At 42.9% G+C, this 18268-nt stretch overlaps 2 protein-coding genes across 3 annotated transcripts in view; one reads left to right on the top strand and one right to left on the bottom strand.

The window, feature by feature from the left end:
- The window catches only part of ston2 (stonin 2), a 56380-nt gene extending 54110 nt beyond the window's left edge, over nt 1–2270 (top strand). For both annotated transcript variants that reach the window (XM_055863828.1, XM_055863830.1), the window contains one exon: nt 1045–2270. In XM_055863828.1, coding sequence (XP_055719803.1) covers nt 1045–1134 — 90 coding nt within the window. In that variant the 3' untranslated portion in view covers nt 1135–2270. The remainder of the gene's footprint in view (nt 1–1044) is intronic.
- Nucleotides 2271–6003: 3733 nt separating this feature from the next.
- The window catches only part of LOC129812121 (lutropin-choriogonadotropic hormone receptor-like), a 31421-nt gene continuing 19156 nt past the window's right edge, over nt 6004–18268 (bottom strand). Inside the window, exon 3 of the mRNA XM_055864049.1 lies at nt 6004–6415. Within this exon, the coding sequence (XP_055720024.1) occupies nt 6004–6415 (412 nt within the window). The remainder of the gene's footprint in view (nt 6416–18268) is intronic.

Raw genomic sequence — 18268 nt, forward strand, 5'->3', positions numbered from 1 at the left:
TAACCTTCTGGCTCACCTGCGGGAGCTGTTTTCTGTTGTGCGTTTGCCCGTCCAAACATGTAATCAGGCACGATGAGCCACCCCCTCTGGCTCCCACTAACAGTAGCTAACACAGTAGTCGGCGCAGTTGCCGCAGATCAACCCAAACATCAATTTAACGCAGGGCCTGTAACCACAAAGCATCTCAAGAGTAGGGAGTGCTGATCTAGGATCTGTCCTTCTCGTCGTATTCATAATGTTCTAAAAGGCTAAACTGATTATAGGTTAGCGCCCGTACTCTGAGACGCTTCATGGATACGGTCCCAGGCCACACGTATAGTACAGTAGGAAAGCCCCGTTATCGTACAGCACAACAGAAGGAGAGCCATGTTATTATACAGTGAGCTACGCTATAGTAGTAATTATAGCAGTGGTTCGGTTCTCCTACAAGTATTATAGGTCACAAGGATCATTCAAATGAGTCCAAACGAGTCCAACCCAGGGATCTATACCTATAACCAGGTCAAGCCAAGGCATCGGCCAGGGTAGACACCTCACCAGAACAACCTGGTTTACGTGGTAGGCGACGCTACGCCACTGACCTCTGCTCAGACCTTCCGCAACCTCCGACTTCACTGTTCTCTATACGGAGACGCGGATGGATTGCCTTGATTGTGTGTGGGAATGTGGCATATTATTTTTCGGTCTCATCACTGATTTTACTGTACGGGCTACGATCGCCACCTTGTGGCCAAAGACAATCGCACCTTCATTTAGGTAGACGGTATCTCCTACTGATCACTCACTGTTCTTATACGATACAACTTTATGTCCATGTAGTCACGGCAAACAATGAAAATGTGTCTTCCGCTCCGTTCTCAACCCCCCCCCAGACAGCACACATCCCAAATACAGCTGAGACGAGCACAGGGTCAAGCTGCATTGCAGTTCTTGTTTTGAGACTCCACAACAGATCTCTAGAGATGTTTTAGTGCTTATAAGCAGTAGGCCTCCATAGGTGTCCTTGCGTTTGCCTTTCTGACCGTTGTCCCTCCTGTCCCCCAGGTGCCTATAGAACAGAAGACAGGCGGCCTCTCAGAGAGCAGCAGCCCTACACTGGACCAGGACCAGCCTGGAGAATGTGCACAGCAGTGAACACACACAGACAGACAGACGGATGTAGGGAGGGCGGGAGGATATGATGACTGTTTTTTTCACAGGAGAAGGGAGAAAAGTCACTTTTTGCACTTTGAAGAACTATACCGGAGGACTAGTTGGCCGATGTTTGTGCATAGATTGGATGTGGACTGAATGTACACTGGACGTAACTGATTCTCGGTAGGTCATCAACTTGACATAGAATGGGTGCTAGACTAGATCTACACTAGACCAACTGGTTATAGACGGGATGTAGACTGGTATAACGAGATGTACTACCACCGGACAGTTTATTAGGTACACCACCCCGTTCACGAAAATGGATCGCTCCTACAGACAGTGAGTCAGGTGGCCAAAGCAGGCAGGCAGGCATCGAGGCATTCAGTTACTGTTCAGTTGAATGTTATAATGGGCAAAACAAGTGACCTAAGCAACTATGAGTGTGTTATGATCGACGGTGCCAGGCGCACCGGTTCCAGTATCTCATAAACGTCCAGCCTCCTTTGCTTTTCACGCACAACAGTATCTAGGGTGAATGGTGCGACAAACAAAAACCATCCAGTCAGCGGCAGTTCTGTGGGTGAAAACAGCTCGTTGATCAGAGAGTTTGAAAGAATCAGCGAGAATCGTGCGATTCAGGCGGGCCACAGTCAGGCAAATAACGGCGCAGTACAACAGTGGTGTACAGAACGGCATCTCGGAACGCACAACTCGTCGGTCCTTGTCATGGATGGGCAATCGCAGCAGACGACCACACCGGGTTTCATTCCTATCAGCTAAAAACAACAAGAAGAAGCGGCTCCAGTGGGCACGCGATCACCAACACTGGACAATTGAGGAGTGGAAAAACATTGCCTGGAACATGACAGTGAGTTCAGTTTACTTGAGTGTCCTGGTCAGTCCCCAGACCTGGTCAGTCCCCAGACCTGGTCAGGCCCCAGACCTCAACCCAATAGAGTATCTTTAGGATGAGATGGAACGAGCTGTTCACAGCATGACTATACCGCCATCCAATCTGCAGCAACTGTGTGATGCCATCGCGTCAGCATGGACCAGCATCCCTGTTTAATGTTTCCGACACCTTGTGGAATGCCCCAAATAATTCAGGCTGTTCTGGAGGCAAGGGGGGGGGGGGGGGGTCCGACACTGGTACTAGATGTGTGTACCTAATAAACTGGTCGGTGAGTGTAGACTGGACTTTGTTTGGAGACTAGACTGGACTAAGCTGGTTGTAGAATGGATATGACTAGATGTAAACTGGATATAGACTCTACTTAAACTAGTCGTAGACTGGATATGACTAGATGTAAACTGGATATAGACTGGACTTGTTGTAGACTAGGGAAACTCAGCAGGAGGCTAATTAAGGATCTTGCTTTGTTCATTTGTTTGTTTTCTTAAAAATGCTGATTTGGCCAGACTAGTCTTACTGAGGGAGAGCTATTAGTTTTATATGATTCATTTTTTGTGAGTGGATCGGCTTGGCCTTGTGGTCTTACCCCACTGGGGTACAGCAAGGGTAACGTTACAGATCGTTCAGATAGTGTAGAACAGATGATTGTCTGTGAGAGTCAAATATTGCGGTATGATGGGGATTAGTTTGACATTGTAAAGCCTGGCATTTCAGTAAACCAGGACTTTGAGATGTGAAATAAGTGCCCTTATTTCAGGAGTACAGTCATTACAGTCTTAATGGATTTCATGCACTCCGAGGCTAATCGAAGCACTAGCTAATGTGCTTCTACAGTACGTGTTTGCTTCAGTGTTCATTGGCCTTCCACACAATTCTCAATCAATAGATTTAAGAGGCTTACATTAGTTTACATAGTAGAAACAAAATGGCTCTTCAATATGCCACCTAGATTTAAAAAAAATAATAATTTCACGCAGTGTAGACCTTGAAACTTACTAGTTCTACTTATTTTCAACAGTTTTATTTTTTACTTTCAGTGTTGGTTCACTATTCAGTATTCGACTGAATGCTCTTGTGTTCAGTCAGGTGTTAGGTAAGCATAAATGCTTTTTGCTTTTCTCTCTCGCAAAGTTGAATGTTCTTCCGAAAGGTCTTCTAGGTACTTTGGTCCTGTCATTTCACATAGTAGTCTTAACCAGTCTATACGTGAGTTAGCAACAGTCAATACTGCTATTGGTGATGATGATGATGCAGAGTTCTAATACGCTAACGATACTGTAGTTTGGCTATTTTGGCTGTACTTGGTCATATAATGAAAACTGCAGCATTTTTTTTCAATATTTTTTGTTTGTTTTTATAAATGTGCTTTACATGTACAATGTGCATCCGTACTACTAACATTGACTCAACGTGGACAAGATACTGTATGTACAAAATATAAATATATTCTGCAATGGACATCATCTCCAAGTCTAAACTGATGTAGACTTGTCCTAGCTGCTCCATTGTGTAGTTGGTCACAATTGTAGGTTACTGTTGTCGTTCAGTTGGTACATTTTGTGCAAAACAAAAATGCTTCTTTATGAAAATTGGCCTACTTGAAGCATCTCGAAACATCCCTTAGCAGAGGGAATTTTGTTCTCAACAGCGCAATAACTCAAACTCAACAAATGTACTGATAAGGGGGGGGGTTGTTGTCGTTTAGGACGATGCACAATGTGTTCTTGTCGCGAGGAAACATGAAATAATGAATTGTAATTGTATAGAGAGTGAATAGTTTTTTTTTTTTTTCTCTGCTAGATGGTGAACAGGTTTTTCATGTGAAATTTTGTCTCGTGAGTGGAATGTTAGAAAATAGGTCTTCATACGGGATCTGGGTTACCTAGTTTACCATCTCTGAGAAAAAAGACATGGAAATGGGTAAATCCAGATCTGGATGGGAAACTAGTCCAGAAAATCATATACAATAGAACATTTGAATCATTTAAAAAGATTTTCAAGCTCAAGATATCTAGACCTCATTTGATTTTCGAAGAAAAACCTGTTGTATAAAAGCCCAGTACATTTCAATGGTTTTCCAAGAAAGATTTAACTCGTTAGAAAAAGAAAAAAATAACTGATGCAGTCTGACAACATTGTCATTTTTATTCTTTATGACAAAACATCATATGACTGTGCTCTGCTTCTGTGTACCTAAAAAAGATGCATTGTGGGTCATGGGATTAGTCTGTTTTGGTAACATGGTTTTGTGTTCCGTACATCATTAGCTGCAACCTGTAAATAATCCATTCTGCAACACTAGACGGATAAGATCTTTTCCTTTGACAGATCCAATTGGAGTACTCAAGAATGTTAGAGGTATATTTGCTGAAAGTTATACTTTAAACTGGACAAAGGAATTAAATATATTTTTCTCTTGAGTATTGCTTTTTTTCAGCTTTTTTAACTACATCCAGGAGGCCCTGCAAAACAAAACACCACTAACACACAAGACAGTTAGACAATCCTAGAATACACACTGCTACACACTAGCTGTTCTTGCGAATCCCATTTTCTGCTGTTGCTTTGTTCTCTTGCGTTGTTCCTCAACCAAGCTGTGAGCACCTGTTTCCTCAACCAAGCTGTGAGCACCCGGCCTACCGGGGAACAGTGGGTTAACTGCCTTGTTCAGAGACAGATTTTTACCTTGTCAGCTAGGAGATTCAATCGAGCAGCGTTTCGGTTACTGGCCCATCGCTCTAACCACTAGGCTACCTGCCGCCCCGCCGGGCTACCTGCCGCCCCGCCGGGCTACCTGCCGCCCAGCCGGGCTACCTGCCGCCCCGCCGGGCTACCTGCCGCCCCGCCGGGCTACCTGCCGCCCCACCAGGCTACCTGCCGCCCCACTAGGCTACCTGCTTCAGTTCCATTCTAGTCTAGTTCCAGTCAACTCAGAAATTCTATGTGCAACATGAATAAAACAAATGACACAAGATATAAATTAAAGAGCTGTTTCCATTGTCCAATCTGATTCCTCAATTCAACATTTACAAACTGGTTGGTCATCATAAAAATAAAAAAAACGTTTATTCTCACACCCGCTAGATGCAGTGAAATATGTTGTTTTACAGGGTCATCCATAGTACGAGGTTCGGGAAACACTGCCCCAATCAACTGGAGAACCAATAGAATCCAGCCTCTCGGCCGTGGTTCTCATTCTCCCTGGTGTGTGGCAACACCTTGGATTCCTGCAGTTTGATGACCTGCTCCTTGGTGTGTCTACATTCTCTGCTTCTGAGGAGCGCCAGGATTTGGGTTGCAGGATGGTGGACGCCTTTGCTCCTCTTGCCCACAGCGGGGCTGCCCATGACGCGCTGTGCTCCTCGTTAGAGCTGGGCCTGGTGTTAACACAGACGCACACGGCTCAGCAGCATCAGGACATCCCCGTGGAAGGCCCGCGTCAGGATACCATAAAGGAATGGGTTGGCACACGAGTTCCATGGGTAGAACAGCAGCAGCAGCACCTAGGAAGGATAGACGGAAGAAAAGATAAGCAGCTGTCAAGATGAGGATGAGCAGATGAAGAAGAAAGATTGAATAAAGATTTTTGAAGATGAGGATGAATGAAGGTAACACATAGCAGGATGAAGGACTTAAATTCAAGTCATTCCATTCGATCAACCAATAGGATGAATAAAGGAGTGATGTGGAGAACTAACAGACACAAGAAGTTGAAGATGTTCACGGCCATACGTTTGGCCATGCTGACATCCCCTCGGCTCGACAGATGCTGCTGGTTGTGCGCCATACAGTAGATGTGCACGTTGTGCACACCACAAACGCCAACACATTCTGCGCAAGCAGGGCTACCACGTAGACCATGGCGGGCGGTCGAGTCTGTGTCTATGAGCAGACAGATAACTCTCTTGTAGCTAACACCAGGCACAGCAGCCAGCCGGCTAGCATTAGCACCGCTACATGGCAGCCAGCGTGTAGACTGACAGCTCGCTGGCGAACACTGTGAGCGCCCCGGCCAATTGGCAGCCGGCGCCAGTCTGCCAGTCGATGGCGTAGTGGTGGGACCGGGAGCGCATGTAGAGGTCCACAGATGCGGTGAGCAGGAGGTACATGCCCATGTAGAGGTCTGCCAAGGCAAGGTTGCTTAGGAGGAAGCGGATGATTGTCAGTTTGTTGTGGCTGGTCAGCAGGATGAACAGGACCAGGAGGTTAGCAAGGACGGCTGGCAGGCTGACCAGCCACACCGACACCTGCATGAACCCCAGGCTCATCACGACCTCACAGGGGTTGAAGGTGTCCCAAAGGACCTCCTTGGATCGCTGACTTTTGGCAGAGCTGGTCAGGTTGCAAATTATAGACTCCACGTGTCTAGAAGATTTAAGACCCACATGAGCATTGTCCCATACAAATACACTAATATGTTAAATACAGTCGCTAGTGAAAGTCTACACACCCCTTGCACAATCTTCCCGTTTTGCAGCCTTAATATTGTATCTAAAAAGGATTACATTTTTCCTACTGATCTATAGAAAAAATGTCCTAAATAATATAAAATAAATCATGAATACTTATTGATTGCGTATGTCTATTTTGTGGAACACCTTTGGCGACCATTACAGCTGTGAATATTTTTTCTAGCAATCTTGCACAGCTCTTAACCCCTGTAAATCTAGGAGGTTGGGGGAGGGAATATTGAATTGGGCCTTCACTACGATAGCCCAGAGAAACGCATTGAATAACACATTCATAAATGTATCATAAGAAGTGTCTGTCTTATATCTAGGAGATATAGGAAAGCACAGGAAATACACTACATGACAAAAAGTATGTGGACACCTGCTTGTCGAACATCTCATTCCAAAATCATGGCCATTAATATGGAGTTGGTCCCCACCTTTGCTGCTATAACAGACTCCACTTTTCTGGGAAGGCTTTCCACTTGATGTTGGAACATTGCTGCGGGGACTTGCTTCCATTTAGCCACAAGAGCATTAGTGAGGTCGGGCACTGATGTTGGGCAATTAGGCCTGGCTCGCAGTCGGCGTTCCAATTCATCCCAAAGGTTGCCACAAAGTTGGAAGCACAGAATCATCTAGAATGTCATTGTATACTGTGGCGTTAAAATGTCCCTTCACTGGAACTAAGGTGCCTAGCCTGAACCATGAAAAACAGCCCCAGCCCCAGCCCCAGCCCATAATTCCTCCTCCATCAAACGTTACAGTTGGCACTATGCGTTGGGGAGGGTAGCGTTCTCCAGGCATCCGCCACACCAAGATTTGTCCGTTGGATTGCCAGATGGTGTGATTCGTGACTTCAGAGAACCTGTTTCCACTGCTCTAGAGTCCAATGGCGACCGAGCTTTACACCACTCCAGCCGACGCTTGGCATTGCGCATGGTGATTTTAGGCTTGTGTGCGGCTGCTCGGCCATGGAAACCCATTTCATGAAGCTCCCAATGAACAGTTATTGTGCTGACGTTGCTTCTAGAGTCAGTTTGGAACACGGTAGTGAGTGTTGGAACCGAGGACGGACGATTTTTACACTCTATGCGCTTAACCACTCAGCGATCCGTTCTGTGAGATTGTGTGGCCTACCACTTCGCGGCTGAGCCGTTTTTGCTCCTAGACTTTTCCACTTCACAATAACAGCACTTACAGATGGCCAGGGCAGAAATTTGACGGTGCCACGTTGAAAGTCACTGAGCTCTTCAGTAAGACCATTCTACTGACAATGTTTGTCTATGGAGATTGCATGGCTGTATGCTCAATTTTATACACCTGTCAGCAACAGGTGTCACTGAAATTGCCGAATCCACTAATTTCAAGGGGTGTCTACATACTTTTGTATATAATGTGGAAGGGGTAAACCTCAACCCGAACGTTTCCTGACTTGATCAAGGAGAGTTGTTGTCCACACTCCTCTTCTGGTGTAAAATTTAAAGCATTCAAAGCATAACCACGCAAGACGTCTGAGTTAAGTGTTTCCTTTAAGTGTTTCCTTGAAGCCAAGGCCAATTGTTAAAATTAACACACTGATTATCCTGAACCATGATCTGGCTGGAATGGTTTGCTTCAAAACTGTTGTCCGTCTACATACATAGCCATGAATTCCAAATGATAATGTTTGAAGTTCAAAGGATTCTTATTATATGAACCTGTAAAACTATCATTGTCCACCAGACCGATAACTATGCATTTTGATAGTGGTCCTAGAAACCAATTATCTTGATTACACACGAGGTTACCTGAAAGCTAAACTAATTGTCTTCATACACCCTTTCAATTGGTTACTTTGCAGTTGATGACAATAGAGCTTGGGCATGTCCAAGTTTCACGACTGGAGATAGTTACTTTCTTGACAAAAAGTGACGCCGATATACGCCGTAACGTAACGCCGTAACGTACATCCCCAAACACCCATCAGGCAAAACTCACATTTTCTTTTACAACGCACCAGGCGAATCTTAATGTCCAAACCATTCAACATGAGTTTCTCTTAAAATAAAATGTCACTATATAAGTCCAATGATTTCAAATATTGCACTGTCCGATGTATTTGCAGCCTCTTTAGTCAGTCCGCTGTTAGCCCTTGCAGAGTCGGGTCACGTTAATTTGCCCCGCTGAGTCCTTGGAAATCAAACCCCCTGAAAATTGCGTCTCCAGAGTGTCAGCACTATAATTCAAAATGCTTTCTATAACGGCTCGATATGGTTATGTAACGTTACTACTTCTCTGGCTGATTTAAACGATTACCCAAGGAAACATCCACCTGTGTGAAAACATGTTTACTATTGGATAATTGATAAGACCTACAGGTGTTCCGGTGTCAACCACTATCGCTAATACGTACAATATTTGTTCCATTAGGTTAAGTGACTTTGACACTTAGGTATAGCAAGGTATTATTCAGATCAACATAATCTTCACCATTGCCAGCTATGAAGAACTCCAAATGTGCTGTATCCGAGATTGCTGAGAGGCTGTATTTGAATGTATGTATTTTTCTCAGTAATGTTTGTGTAAATGGAAGACTCTGGTTTGGTGCACTCCCCAGACATACTATGTTATAGAGCCATCACACCTGTAAAATATGTTTTAAACAACCTTGCTGTGTTTGCTCTGTGAGGCCTCCATGCTGCTCGTTTCCTTTTATGTGGTCAAGCTGCCATGGATAGATGTTACTACACAGTGTGTTTTAGGCTAATTAAGTAACTTAATGACATGGTTTAACCATGAGTGCAAAGAACCACTTTCGCTAATACGTACAAATGTGAGCTCTCATCTGAACATGAATAAATAGGTAACTTGAATTGGGTCTACAAGCAACAGTGCGAGATAAACAATATACTGTATATTTAGTCTGGCAGTTTCCCCAGTCATGGCAGGGCCTGGCCACTAGAGGGAACTACCAGCAAGCAAACGGTCAGTCATTTGAGGAACTCATCAAGCCCAATCTTCTTGTATTTTATGGGGAGCGTTCATCTGCCCAGGCGTTGCTGACACATGCCTGGGGCGTATTCATTACGCCAATTCTGTTGGAAAATGTTTCTTAACCTGTTGGGGATGGGGGCGCTGTTTAGACTATTTATGCTAATGTGGCTAATTTTTTAAACGGCTTCCCACAAAATCCTTGATCGTACAATATGCATATTATTATTATTATTGGATAGAAAACAGTCTATAGTTTCTATAGGAGTTGAAATTTTGTCTCTAAGTGGAACAGAGCCCATTCTACAGCAATTTCCCTGACATGGAGTCAGATTTGAGAAACGTTGGCCACTTTTCTGAAGTCATTTAAACGGGCACTGTCGTTGCTATGACTATACGGACACTTCTTACGTCTTCCCCTGGATGCCTTTACGTGATGACGATTCCAACGGGCTCGATTGCTCGTTCACAGGCCCTACAAATGAAAAAAACCTTTAGCTAGCAAGTCTTTTCTTGCTGCGTAACGCGCGTGGAAGACACCGACCCTCTCCTGTTCCAAGCATTAGTTTAGCCTGTTATATTTCTCCGGTCATCTTTTCACTCGTTATAGGAGTTACAAACATCACAAAGTAGTTAATTTAAAGCGTTTTATAGCAATTTATATCCGTTTAGTGCGATTTTGTGACATTTATTTTTGCAACGATGTGAAAAGTTGGACACGCTTTTCAGTTCATCCCGAACGTAGTTGACATTTCCACATGGCAAGAGGACAGCTTTCCACCAAAAGACGATTTCTCCCAAGAAAGGATCCTTTGCCCAAGATACTGATGGAAGAACAGCTCAAGGTAGGACATTTTTATTATGATAAATCGTGTTTCTGTCGAAACATTTTAGTGGCTTAGGACGCCATGTTTTTTGACGTAGCTTCGCTTGGCGCAAACTGTATTGAAAAGTAAGGATAAATTAAAAAATGTAATAACGCAATTGTATTAAGAATTAAATTGTCTATCAATCCCTGTCCACCCTATATTTTTTAGTCACGTTTATGAGTATTTATGTATAAGAGTAGATCACTGTCTAAGTGGCGCAAGGACAAATTCTGACCAGCCGAGTTACATTTCACATTGTCTAACCATGATTTTGGTGGCTAAATATAAACATTTTCGATCAAACTGTATATGCATGTTGTAATGTGATGTTACAGGAGTGTCATCGGAAGAATTCTGAGAAGGTTAGTGAAAAAATTAATATCTTTTGGCGATGTTGACTTTTATCGCTCACTTTGGCTAGAATCAATGCTGGGCTGCTAATTGCTATGTGCTAAGCTAATATAACGATTTATTGTGTTTTCGCTGTAAGACACTTAGAAAATCTGAAATATTGTCTGTATTCACAGGATCTGTGTCTTTCGATTCGTGTATGCTGTGTATTTTTACGAAATGTTTGATGATTAGTAGTTAGGTAAACACGTTGCTCATTGTAATTATTCTAGTCCATTTGTGATGGTGGGTGCAATTGTAAACTATGCCATATACCTGAAATATGCACTTTTTTCTAACAAAACCTATCCCATACCATAAATATGTTATCAGACTGTCATCTAATGAGTTTTTTTGTTGGTTAGGGGCTATAAATATCTTAGTTTAGCCGAATTGGTGATGGCTACTGGTGTTGGTGGACAAATAAAAGATGGTGGAATATGCTAATGTGTTTTTAGGTAATAGATGTACATCTTTACATATTGTGTCTTCCCTGTAAAACATTTTAAAAATCGGAAATGTTGACTGGATTCATAAGATCTGTGTCTTTCATTAGCTGTATTGGACTTTAATGTGTGAAAGTTAAATATTTTAAAAAAATATTTTTTTTGAATTTCGCGGCACTGGTTTTTCAGTGGGGGGGGGGGGGGTGTGCCGCTAGCGCCACGCTGATCCTAGACAGGTTAAACGGAAGCAAATGGAACAAAACGAAGAGGGACCTACCTGAATTTGCCCAATAGAAACTATTGTTTTGCTTGGTTTGCTTCCGTTTGGTTATTAAACTGCAAACGGTTTACATAATGATTACACCCCAGATCTTTCAACACTTGGATTGTTATTTTAGCAAAGGAGGCTGGTGGGAGGAGCTATAGGAGGACGTGAGTACCGCTGCCACCATGTTTCAGTATGCTTTGTGTTGTAGTCACGACAGACAAAGATATATAGTTAAGCAAACTTTACGAGGCATCTTGTCAACCAGCACATTAATGAAGTAAGTAACAACTGGTTTCCGTTTCCTGTGTAACATCAATATGAGTAACATCAATATTGCTACAGCCTATAGGATATTATAGCTGCCTATCTCAAAATAGATGTTAGCCTCTGCTCTATGATCCACCACCAACCACTCGACTTGAATCATATTTTAAAGCTTGTTTTATTTTAATGGATAGCCATATTTGAAAGTTTAGGAGGGTAATGAGCACCAATACGTATCTCGAAATATTTGCTAGGAGATAGCTAAGCTGCCTAGCTTGAATACCTGGTAACAGTATGTGGTAAACAACTAGCTAGCTATGAAGTTGACAATGAGCTTTCTTGGGCAGGCACTTCTACTGTAAATCAACGGAGCACCAAAGATGGGCTTTTGCTGACTAGCTCTCCCAGCAAGTGCTGCGGTGATGTAGTGTCCCCATGATTGAAAGCACCCTGAGCTAATCATGCGTAACCAGAAAGCATTGAACGAGGCTGAAACAGGTGCATTTTGGAGCTGCCTTACTCAACGAAAATGTACCAAAACAACAATTCAGTAGGAAAGCATTTTTAGATCAAGCTATTTTTTTATAACATTAAATTGTTTGCTGACTGATATGATATTGTTAGTGACATGAAATAACATAATTGCATTCAAATATTCTGGTTATTGGTGGGGCTCTGCCCCGCCTGCCCCACGTGACACATCACCACTGAAATAATGTATTCTCATTTACCGGTTCCTCGCAATTATTTATACAGGGAAAAAGGAGTTTGTTTGGGCGGGAAATCCCGTTAAATCTCAGTAAGCCGGTTCCCGCCATTAAACCCTAGCCTAGACCGAGAACCAAGTTCGCTCCAAGTGTGTCCATATGTCACATGCAGAGAGTATCTGTTTGGACAGACAAAATTCTTCTTTTTAATGTTTGTCTGGAGAAAGGTCATCCTCTGTCTGGTCAACAGTGTTACTGTTGTTGGTTACATACTATATTCTCAGCTCTTTCCACAACTGTTGTGACTGGACCCATTGAGTTGTTTATCACTGCCCAGAATTTGGTGAAGTATTATGGGGTCCATTTGTGCCAAAAAAGTGTACCCATTGAAGTATGCCAGGTGTCTTGTGATGTGGCTATGCTACAGGCTAATCGCTCTCCTACGACCTGACCTTGGATCTGTTTTAGGGGTCTTCACTTTGCTCGATTCTTAACCTCTGTGCAATTCCTTGAATTCAAATAATGGCACTCTTTCTGCAAAGAAATCTTCTTTGACAGTTTGTTTAATCAATACTTTCCCCAGTGACCCATCCATTACCTCCCACCTCTCTCTCTCTCTCTCTCACACACACACACACACACACACACACACACACACACACACACACACACTTTGTTGAGTTGAATCAGGGGACTGACTATATGGTATGTATGGATTGATTTAAAACGGACTCTTTAGCATCATATCGCAACCGAGAGAAACATTTACACATTTACCAACCCTTGGCAGACCTGCCAGCCCTACAGCAGTGTAATCGTTTTTATTGTAAGAAGTTAGCAAAAATGATCTGCAATTACAGTACGTGGTAACCAGTGCAGTGACTTGATCCACTGCTTAGCTAACTGTTGTAGCTAGCTAGTTTACTGAAATAGTTAGCTAACTAGTTCTACCTTTACTGACATAAAAAGCTTGCTTAGTTTAAATTACCCTGAAGTTGTAGACATGCAGCCCCAAACTAAAGAGGGACCGTTATCTGAAATCAGTCTGTAGATCAGCATGTTTCTCTGTGATTGCTAACGTGACTTTGTATCGTTGGGTCAACTGAGCGCAGCAGCTGACTTGGAAGGCTACTGTAATGACTTGTGGCAGAACAGCTGCTTCATGAAAACTCATAATAATGTTAGTATTACCAATACAATAGTAGCTTGCTATCTAGCTTTTGTTGGACGCATTCAACATTGTGTGTATAGCAGCATCATTTCAGTGACTGGCTCAGCTAACAAGCTAATGACATGTCGGGACGCGTATGCTAACTTTCGTGCCTATTGTCAAACTTCAGTAATATTGCTTGATGAAGCACAAAAATCCTTAGCTAGATGTAAAATGGTGCATCTAAGATTTCCTCACCACAACATTATTTACTGATTCATTGTTTTAGCTTAGAATGTGTTTGTTTATATGTTAGCTAGCAGTCAAAACTTAGCTAGCATTCATCATGAATTATGTCGACAATCTACGGGCAAATCCTTTTCCTTTTTCTCATATGAAGAGAAATAATGAAGAGAAATTATAGATAAAAAGTATCGGTGCTGATCGGCCATTGGACATAAACGTTACACAACAAATTGGGAATCGCAATTCAACAATGAGTGGTTTGGAAGAAATCAGTGGCTAACTGCAAGCATTGCAAAGCAATCACTATCCTGCTATTCAGTGGAATGGGTGTGTGGTCCCAAGTCTGGGTTTAAGGGGCTCTTTTTGAAGCTTAAAATAATAAACATTTAACATTGGCCATGATGTGAATCCAGCATGGTTTCTGCTGCGCTCAAAACAACTGGAAACTTGGAACTGGGAAAATTGACTTCAGTGAGATCAAGACAACTGGGAACTCTGTAAAAAAACTAGCTCTGACTGGGAAAATACATGTATTTCTACCCCTTTTTCTCCCCAATTGGTAGGTACAGTCTCGTCCCATCGCTGAAACTCCTGTAAGCACTCAGGAGAGGCAAATGTCGAGAGCTATGCGTCCTCCGAAAAACAACCCTGCCAAGCCGCACTGCTTCTTGACACACTGCGCGCTTAACCCAGAAGCACCAATGTGTTGGAGCAAACACTGTACAGCTGGCAACTGAAGACAGCGTGCATTTACCGGGCCCCCCACAAGGAGTCGCTAGAGCGCTATGGTACAAGGAAATCCGGGCCAAACGCTCCCTTAACCCGGATGATGCTGGGCCAATTGTGCACAGCCTCATGGGTCTACCGGTCGCGGCTGGCTGCGACACAGCTTGGGGTCAAACCCGGGTCTGTAGGAACGCCTCTAGTACTTCGATGCAGTGCCTTCGATCACTGCACCACTCGGAAGGCGGGAAAATACGTTTGAAATGGTCATCCAACTCGGAATTGCAAGTTGGGAAATCTGGCCTCTTTCTAGAGCTCCGACCTGAAGTTCACTGACGTCATCATGATTCGACCTCATTTTTTCAGAGTTCCCAGTTGTTTTGAAAGCACCCTAAATCCAGAGAATGTCAGGCTTTTATGACAAAGTTTGACCGCCACGCCACCTTCCTGTTCAACTGAGCAGAGCACAACAAGGTGAGTCCAAAAATGTCTTGTATGCTGCTGCATAAATGATGTAATATGCCAGGGAGATATGTATACTGTAGCTAAGAAAGTACTACTAAGTGTATGTTGTGTAGTAAGCTGTTAGTAGTGTTCACCAACCTAATAATTTGGTCCCTTTTCCCATCTTAATTTACGGTTCTACGGTTCTGACTTGGTGTACAGGGAGAACACTAAGAACGGCCCATGTTCTGAATTATGTCGCTGTACATTTCAAAAGTGCTGAACAAATAGTTATATTGACTACGTCCGTCGTCGCTCGCTCATTAATGTCTTATTCGAAATTACGGATAGCCTCTTATCCGCTTGTCGTCCCCTTATGCCATAGTTTGTACATTTCAATTGTCAGTAGAAACCACATTTGTTTAAGCAAGTCATCCATATCAGCTATGTTTTTTTTTAAATGTCAGGAAATGAGGCTGAATGAACTGTTTTGCTGCCAGACAAGGCTCTGCTGATAGCCAGGTGTAGCAGTGGTAAGGTGTTGGGACTGCTGTTGGGACAGCTTTATGTAGGCCCTAACAGTTTGTGGGCACCGTTTGTCACCGTTATAGTGCAATTCATGTATTGTTAATGTAGTGTAGTGGCTTTGCTGGCATGCATTTAAAGAGGATTTTTTTTTTGCCCTACCAAGATTTCCATGCTAAAATCGCCACTGCGTTAGACAGCACATTGTAGCTAGACTACTTTGATCTATCCCATTACTCTTTGCAAAATACAAGACAGACCAGGAATTGACACGCTATCTGACATAAAACAATGGTCTCAATGTTAAATTACTTTAGTTCACCTCTGCCTTCATTTATCAGAATGTTAGGAATCAATCAAGTTTGTGTCTGCAGATGCGTGCATGCGTACGTGCAAGTGTGTTCGTGTGAGGTCAATATTCTCAATCTATAAATGTTAATTCTTCTGCCTGTTTATGATGATAAAATTCCATAAAGTGGTTTAATTGTTCATCTAATCAGTGCACCTGTTTGATGACGGCCTTGTGCAGGCCTACACCACTGCTGTAAAGCCATCTTGACTTTAAACCGTAGAGAGTCACACCCATGTCATCACCAACTCCCCCTTCTATCCTTTGTAACCGTTGACCGCATAGAAGACAACAAGTCATTTCTTTCTATAGCCCTGACAGGAAAGTGACTTTTCCTGATAGCTGAGCTCAGCCAGGTCCCAGATCCCCATTGTTCTTCAGACGAAACCTTGCAGTCTACTTATCCTCCCTCCTCCCCCTTACAGTTAATTATTTGGAAAAGGGTCTATGTGAGCGGTGTGATTGGGTCCTGGCTGAGCTTGAGACTTGGACAAAAGGCCATGGGGATTTATTTCAGAAAGTCGAGAGAAGGCAATCTGAAGAATCGCTCCAACGAGAGAACGAGGGAGGGAGAGAGGAACACCTCTGTTTTGAAGGCTTCCTCACGCTTGTGCATTTTGTCTCTTCTAGCATGTCTCAATTATGAACTGGAGAGTTAGTTCTTGCTATTAGTTCTTGCTATACTGTAAAATGCTTTGTGATGGCAACAGTAGCGGCCGCTGATTGGCAAGTTGGTTGTAGCTGTCAACAAAGCAGCATGACAGAAATATGCCAAGTTTTCAAACTACCTGTCGTTTCTTTGAGAAGATGTATAAATCAATATGTGCATTTGAACAACAGCTTAACTTGAACAACAGGTGTATACCTATTTCACTTTTGCATGTCAGAAACCGAATGATCGTTGCTGCGCATGCTGCCGCTGTTTTTAACAGATCAGATTATACTATTTAGAACAAGCAGCCAGCTCACAAACGAAGGAGTCCACCAGGTTCACTGGTTACCACAGCTTCAAAGTCATAAAGTTTGCCTATTTCTACAATTTATCTTCTTAAAATGTGATTTTAAACCTAACCTTAACCCTCACATTAACCACCCTGTTAACCTTATGCCTAACTTAATTGTATTTCATTTTTTTTACATTATAGCCATTTTGAATTTGTGACTGTGGTAACTAGTGGAAACTATGGAGGTCGCAACAAGCATGCAGATGTAATACGTGAAAATGCATCTAACTGGGGATAGCTAGCTAACATAATGTCACAATGCCAAGAGTGTGTGAAGTTGTCATCAAGGCCAAGGGTGGCTACTTTGAAGAAGCACTTTTTTGTTACTACATGATTCCATGTGTGTTATTGTCACGCCCTGACCATAGTTTGCTTTGTATGTTTTATGTTTTGGTTGGTCAGGGTGTGATCTGTGTGGGCATTCTATGTTGTATGTCTGGTTTGTCTATTTCTATGTGTTTGGCCTGATATGGTTCTCAATCAGAGACAGGTGTTTTGCGTTGTCTCTGATTGGGAACCATATTTAGGTAGCCTGTTTTGTATTGTGGGTGGTGGGTTATTGTCTATGTGTAGTGTTTGTGTCAGCACTAGTTTTCATTAGCTTCACGTTCGTCGTTTATTGTTTTGTATTAGTTTGTCAAGTGTTCTTCATTTTTCATCTTCGTTAGATAAATCAAGAATGTATTCATTTCACGCTGCGCCTTGGTCCTCCTCTCTGCAACGTTACGGCGAGCGTGACAGTTATTTCATTGTTTTGATGTCTTCACTATTATTCTACAATGTAGAAAATAGTAAAAATAAAGAAAAACCCTGTAATGAGTAGGTGTCAACTTTTGACTGGTACTGTAGTTGTCCAGTTTTTCATGTCCCAGGCTTTCATGACTGTTATGATTATTTATTTACAGGTTATTTACAATTAGCATTTTGCTTTAGCGTCATATGTACCTGATAGAGCAGATCTAGTCTAACATGCAGAAAGTAAGCCGTCTGGCGCGAGAGACTCATTGGGGGAGGGAGACTAGAGTAGACCCAGAAGCTATGAGTGAACGCACATTGGAGCACCCCATAATGCTCCATTGACTTTGTGCTGTTATATTTTATGCTGCAGTTCCCCGCCTCATAGCAAATAGCTGGCAAAATAATCCAAGCAATGTTGGCAAGGCCTATGCGGAGACGGAGCTGCTGCTGCTGGTAGTCACTGAGGGGCAGAGTAGTATGTAACTGAACAACAATATATTTTTGAAACAGGAAAATTGACAAATTTACCACACTTTTATGAAAAAAAAATTATAATCAATCACACAATTCTTTGGGGACCAATCACAAGTGGGCCCCTAACATCCTAATGGGCGGGCCGCCGCTGGATGGCAAATGATACTAAACCTTTTTTTAGTGTTGACTTTTGTTTG

This window comes from Salvelinus fontinalis, chromosome 15, assembly GCF_029448725.1.
Source record: "Salvelinus fontinalis isolate EN_2023a chromosome 15, ASM2944872v1, whole genome shotgun sequence".
Lineage (NCBI taxonomy): Eukaryota > Metazoa > Chordata > Actinopteri > Salmoniformes > Salmonidae > Salvelinus > Salvelinus fontinalis.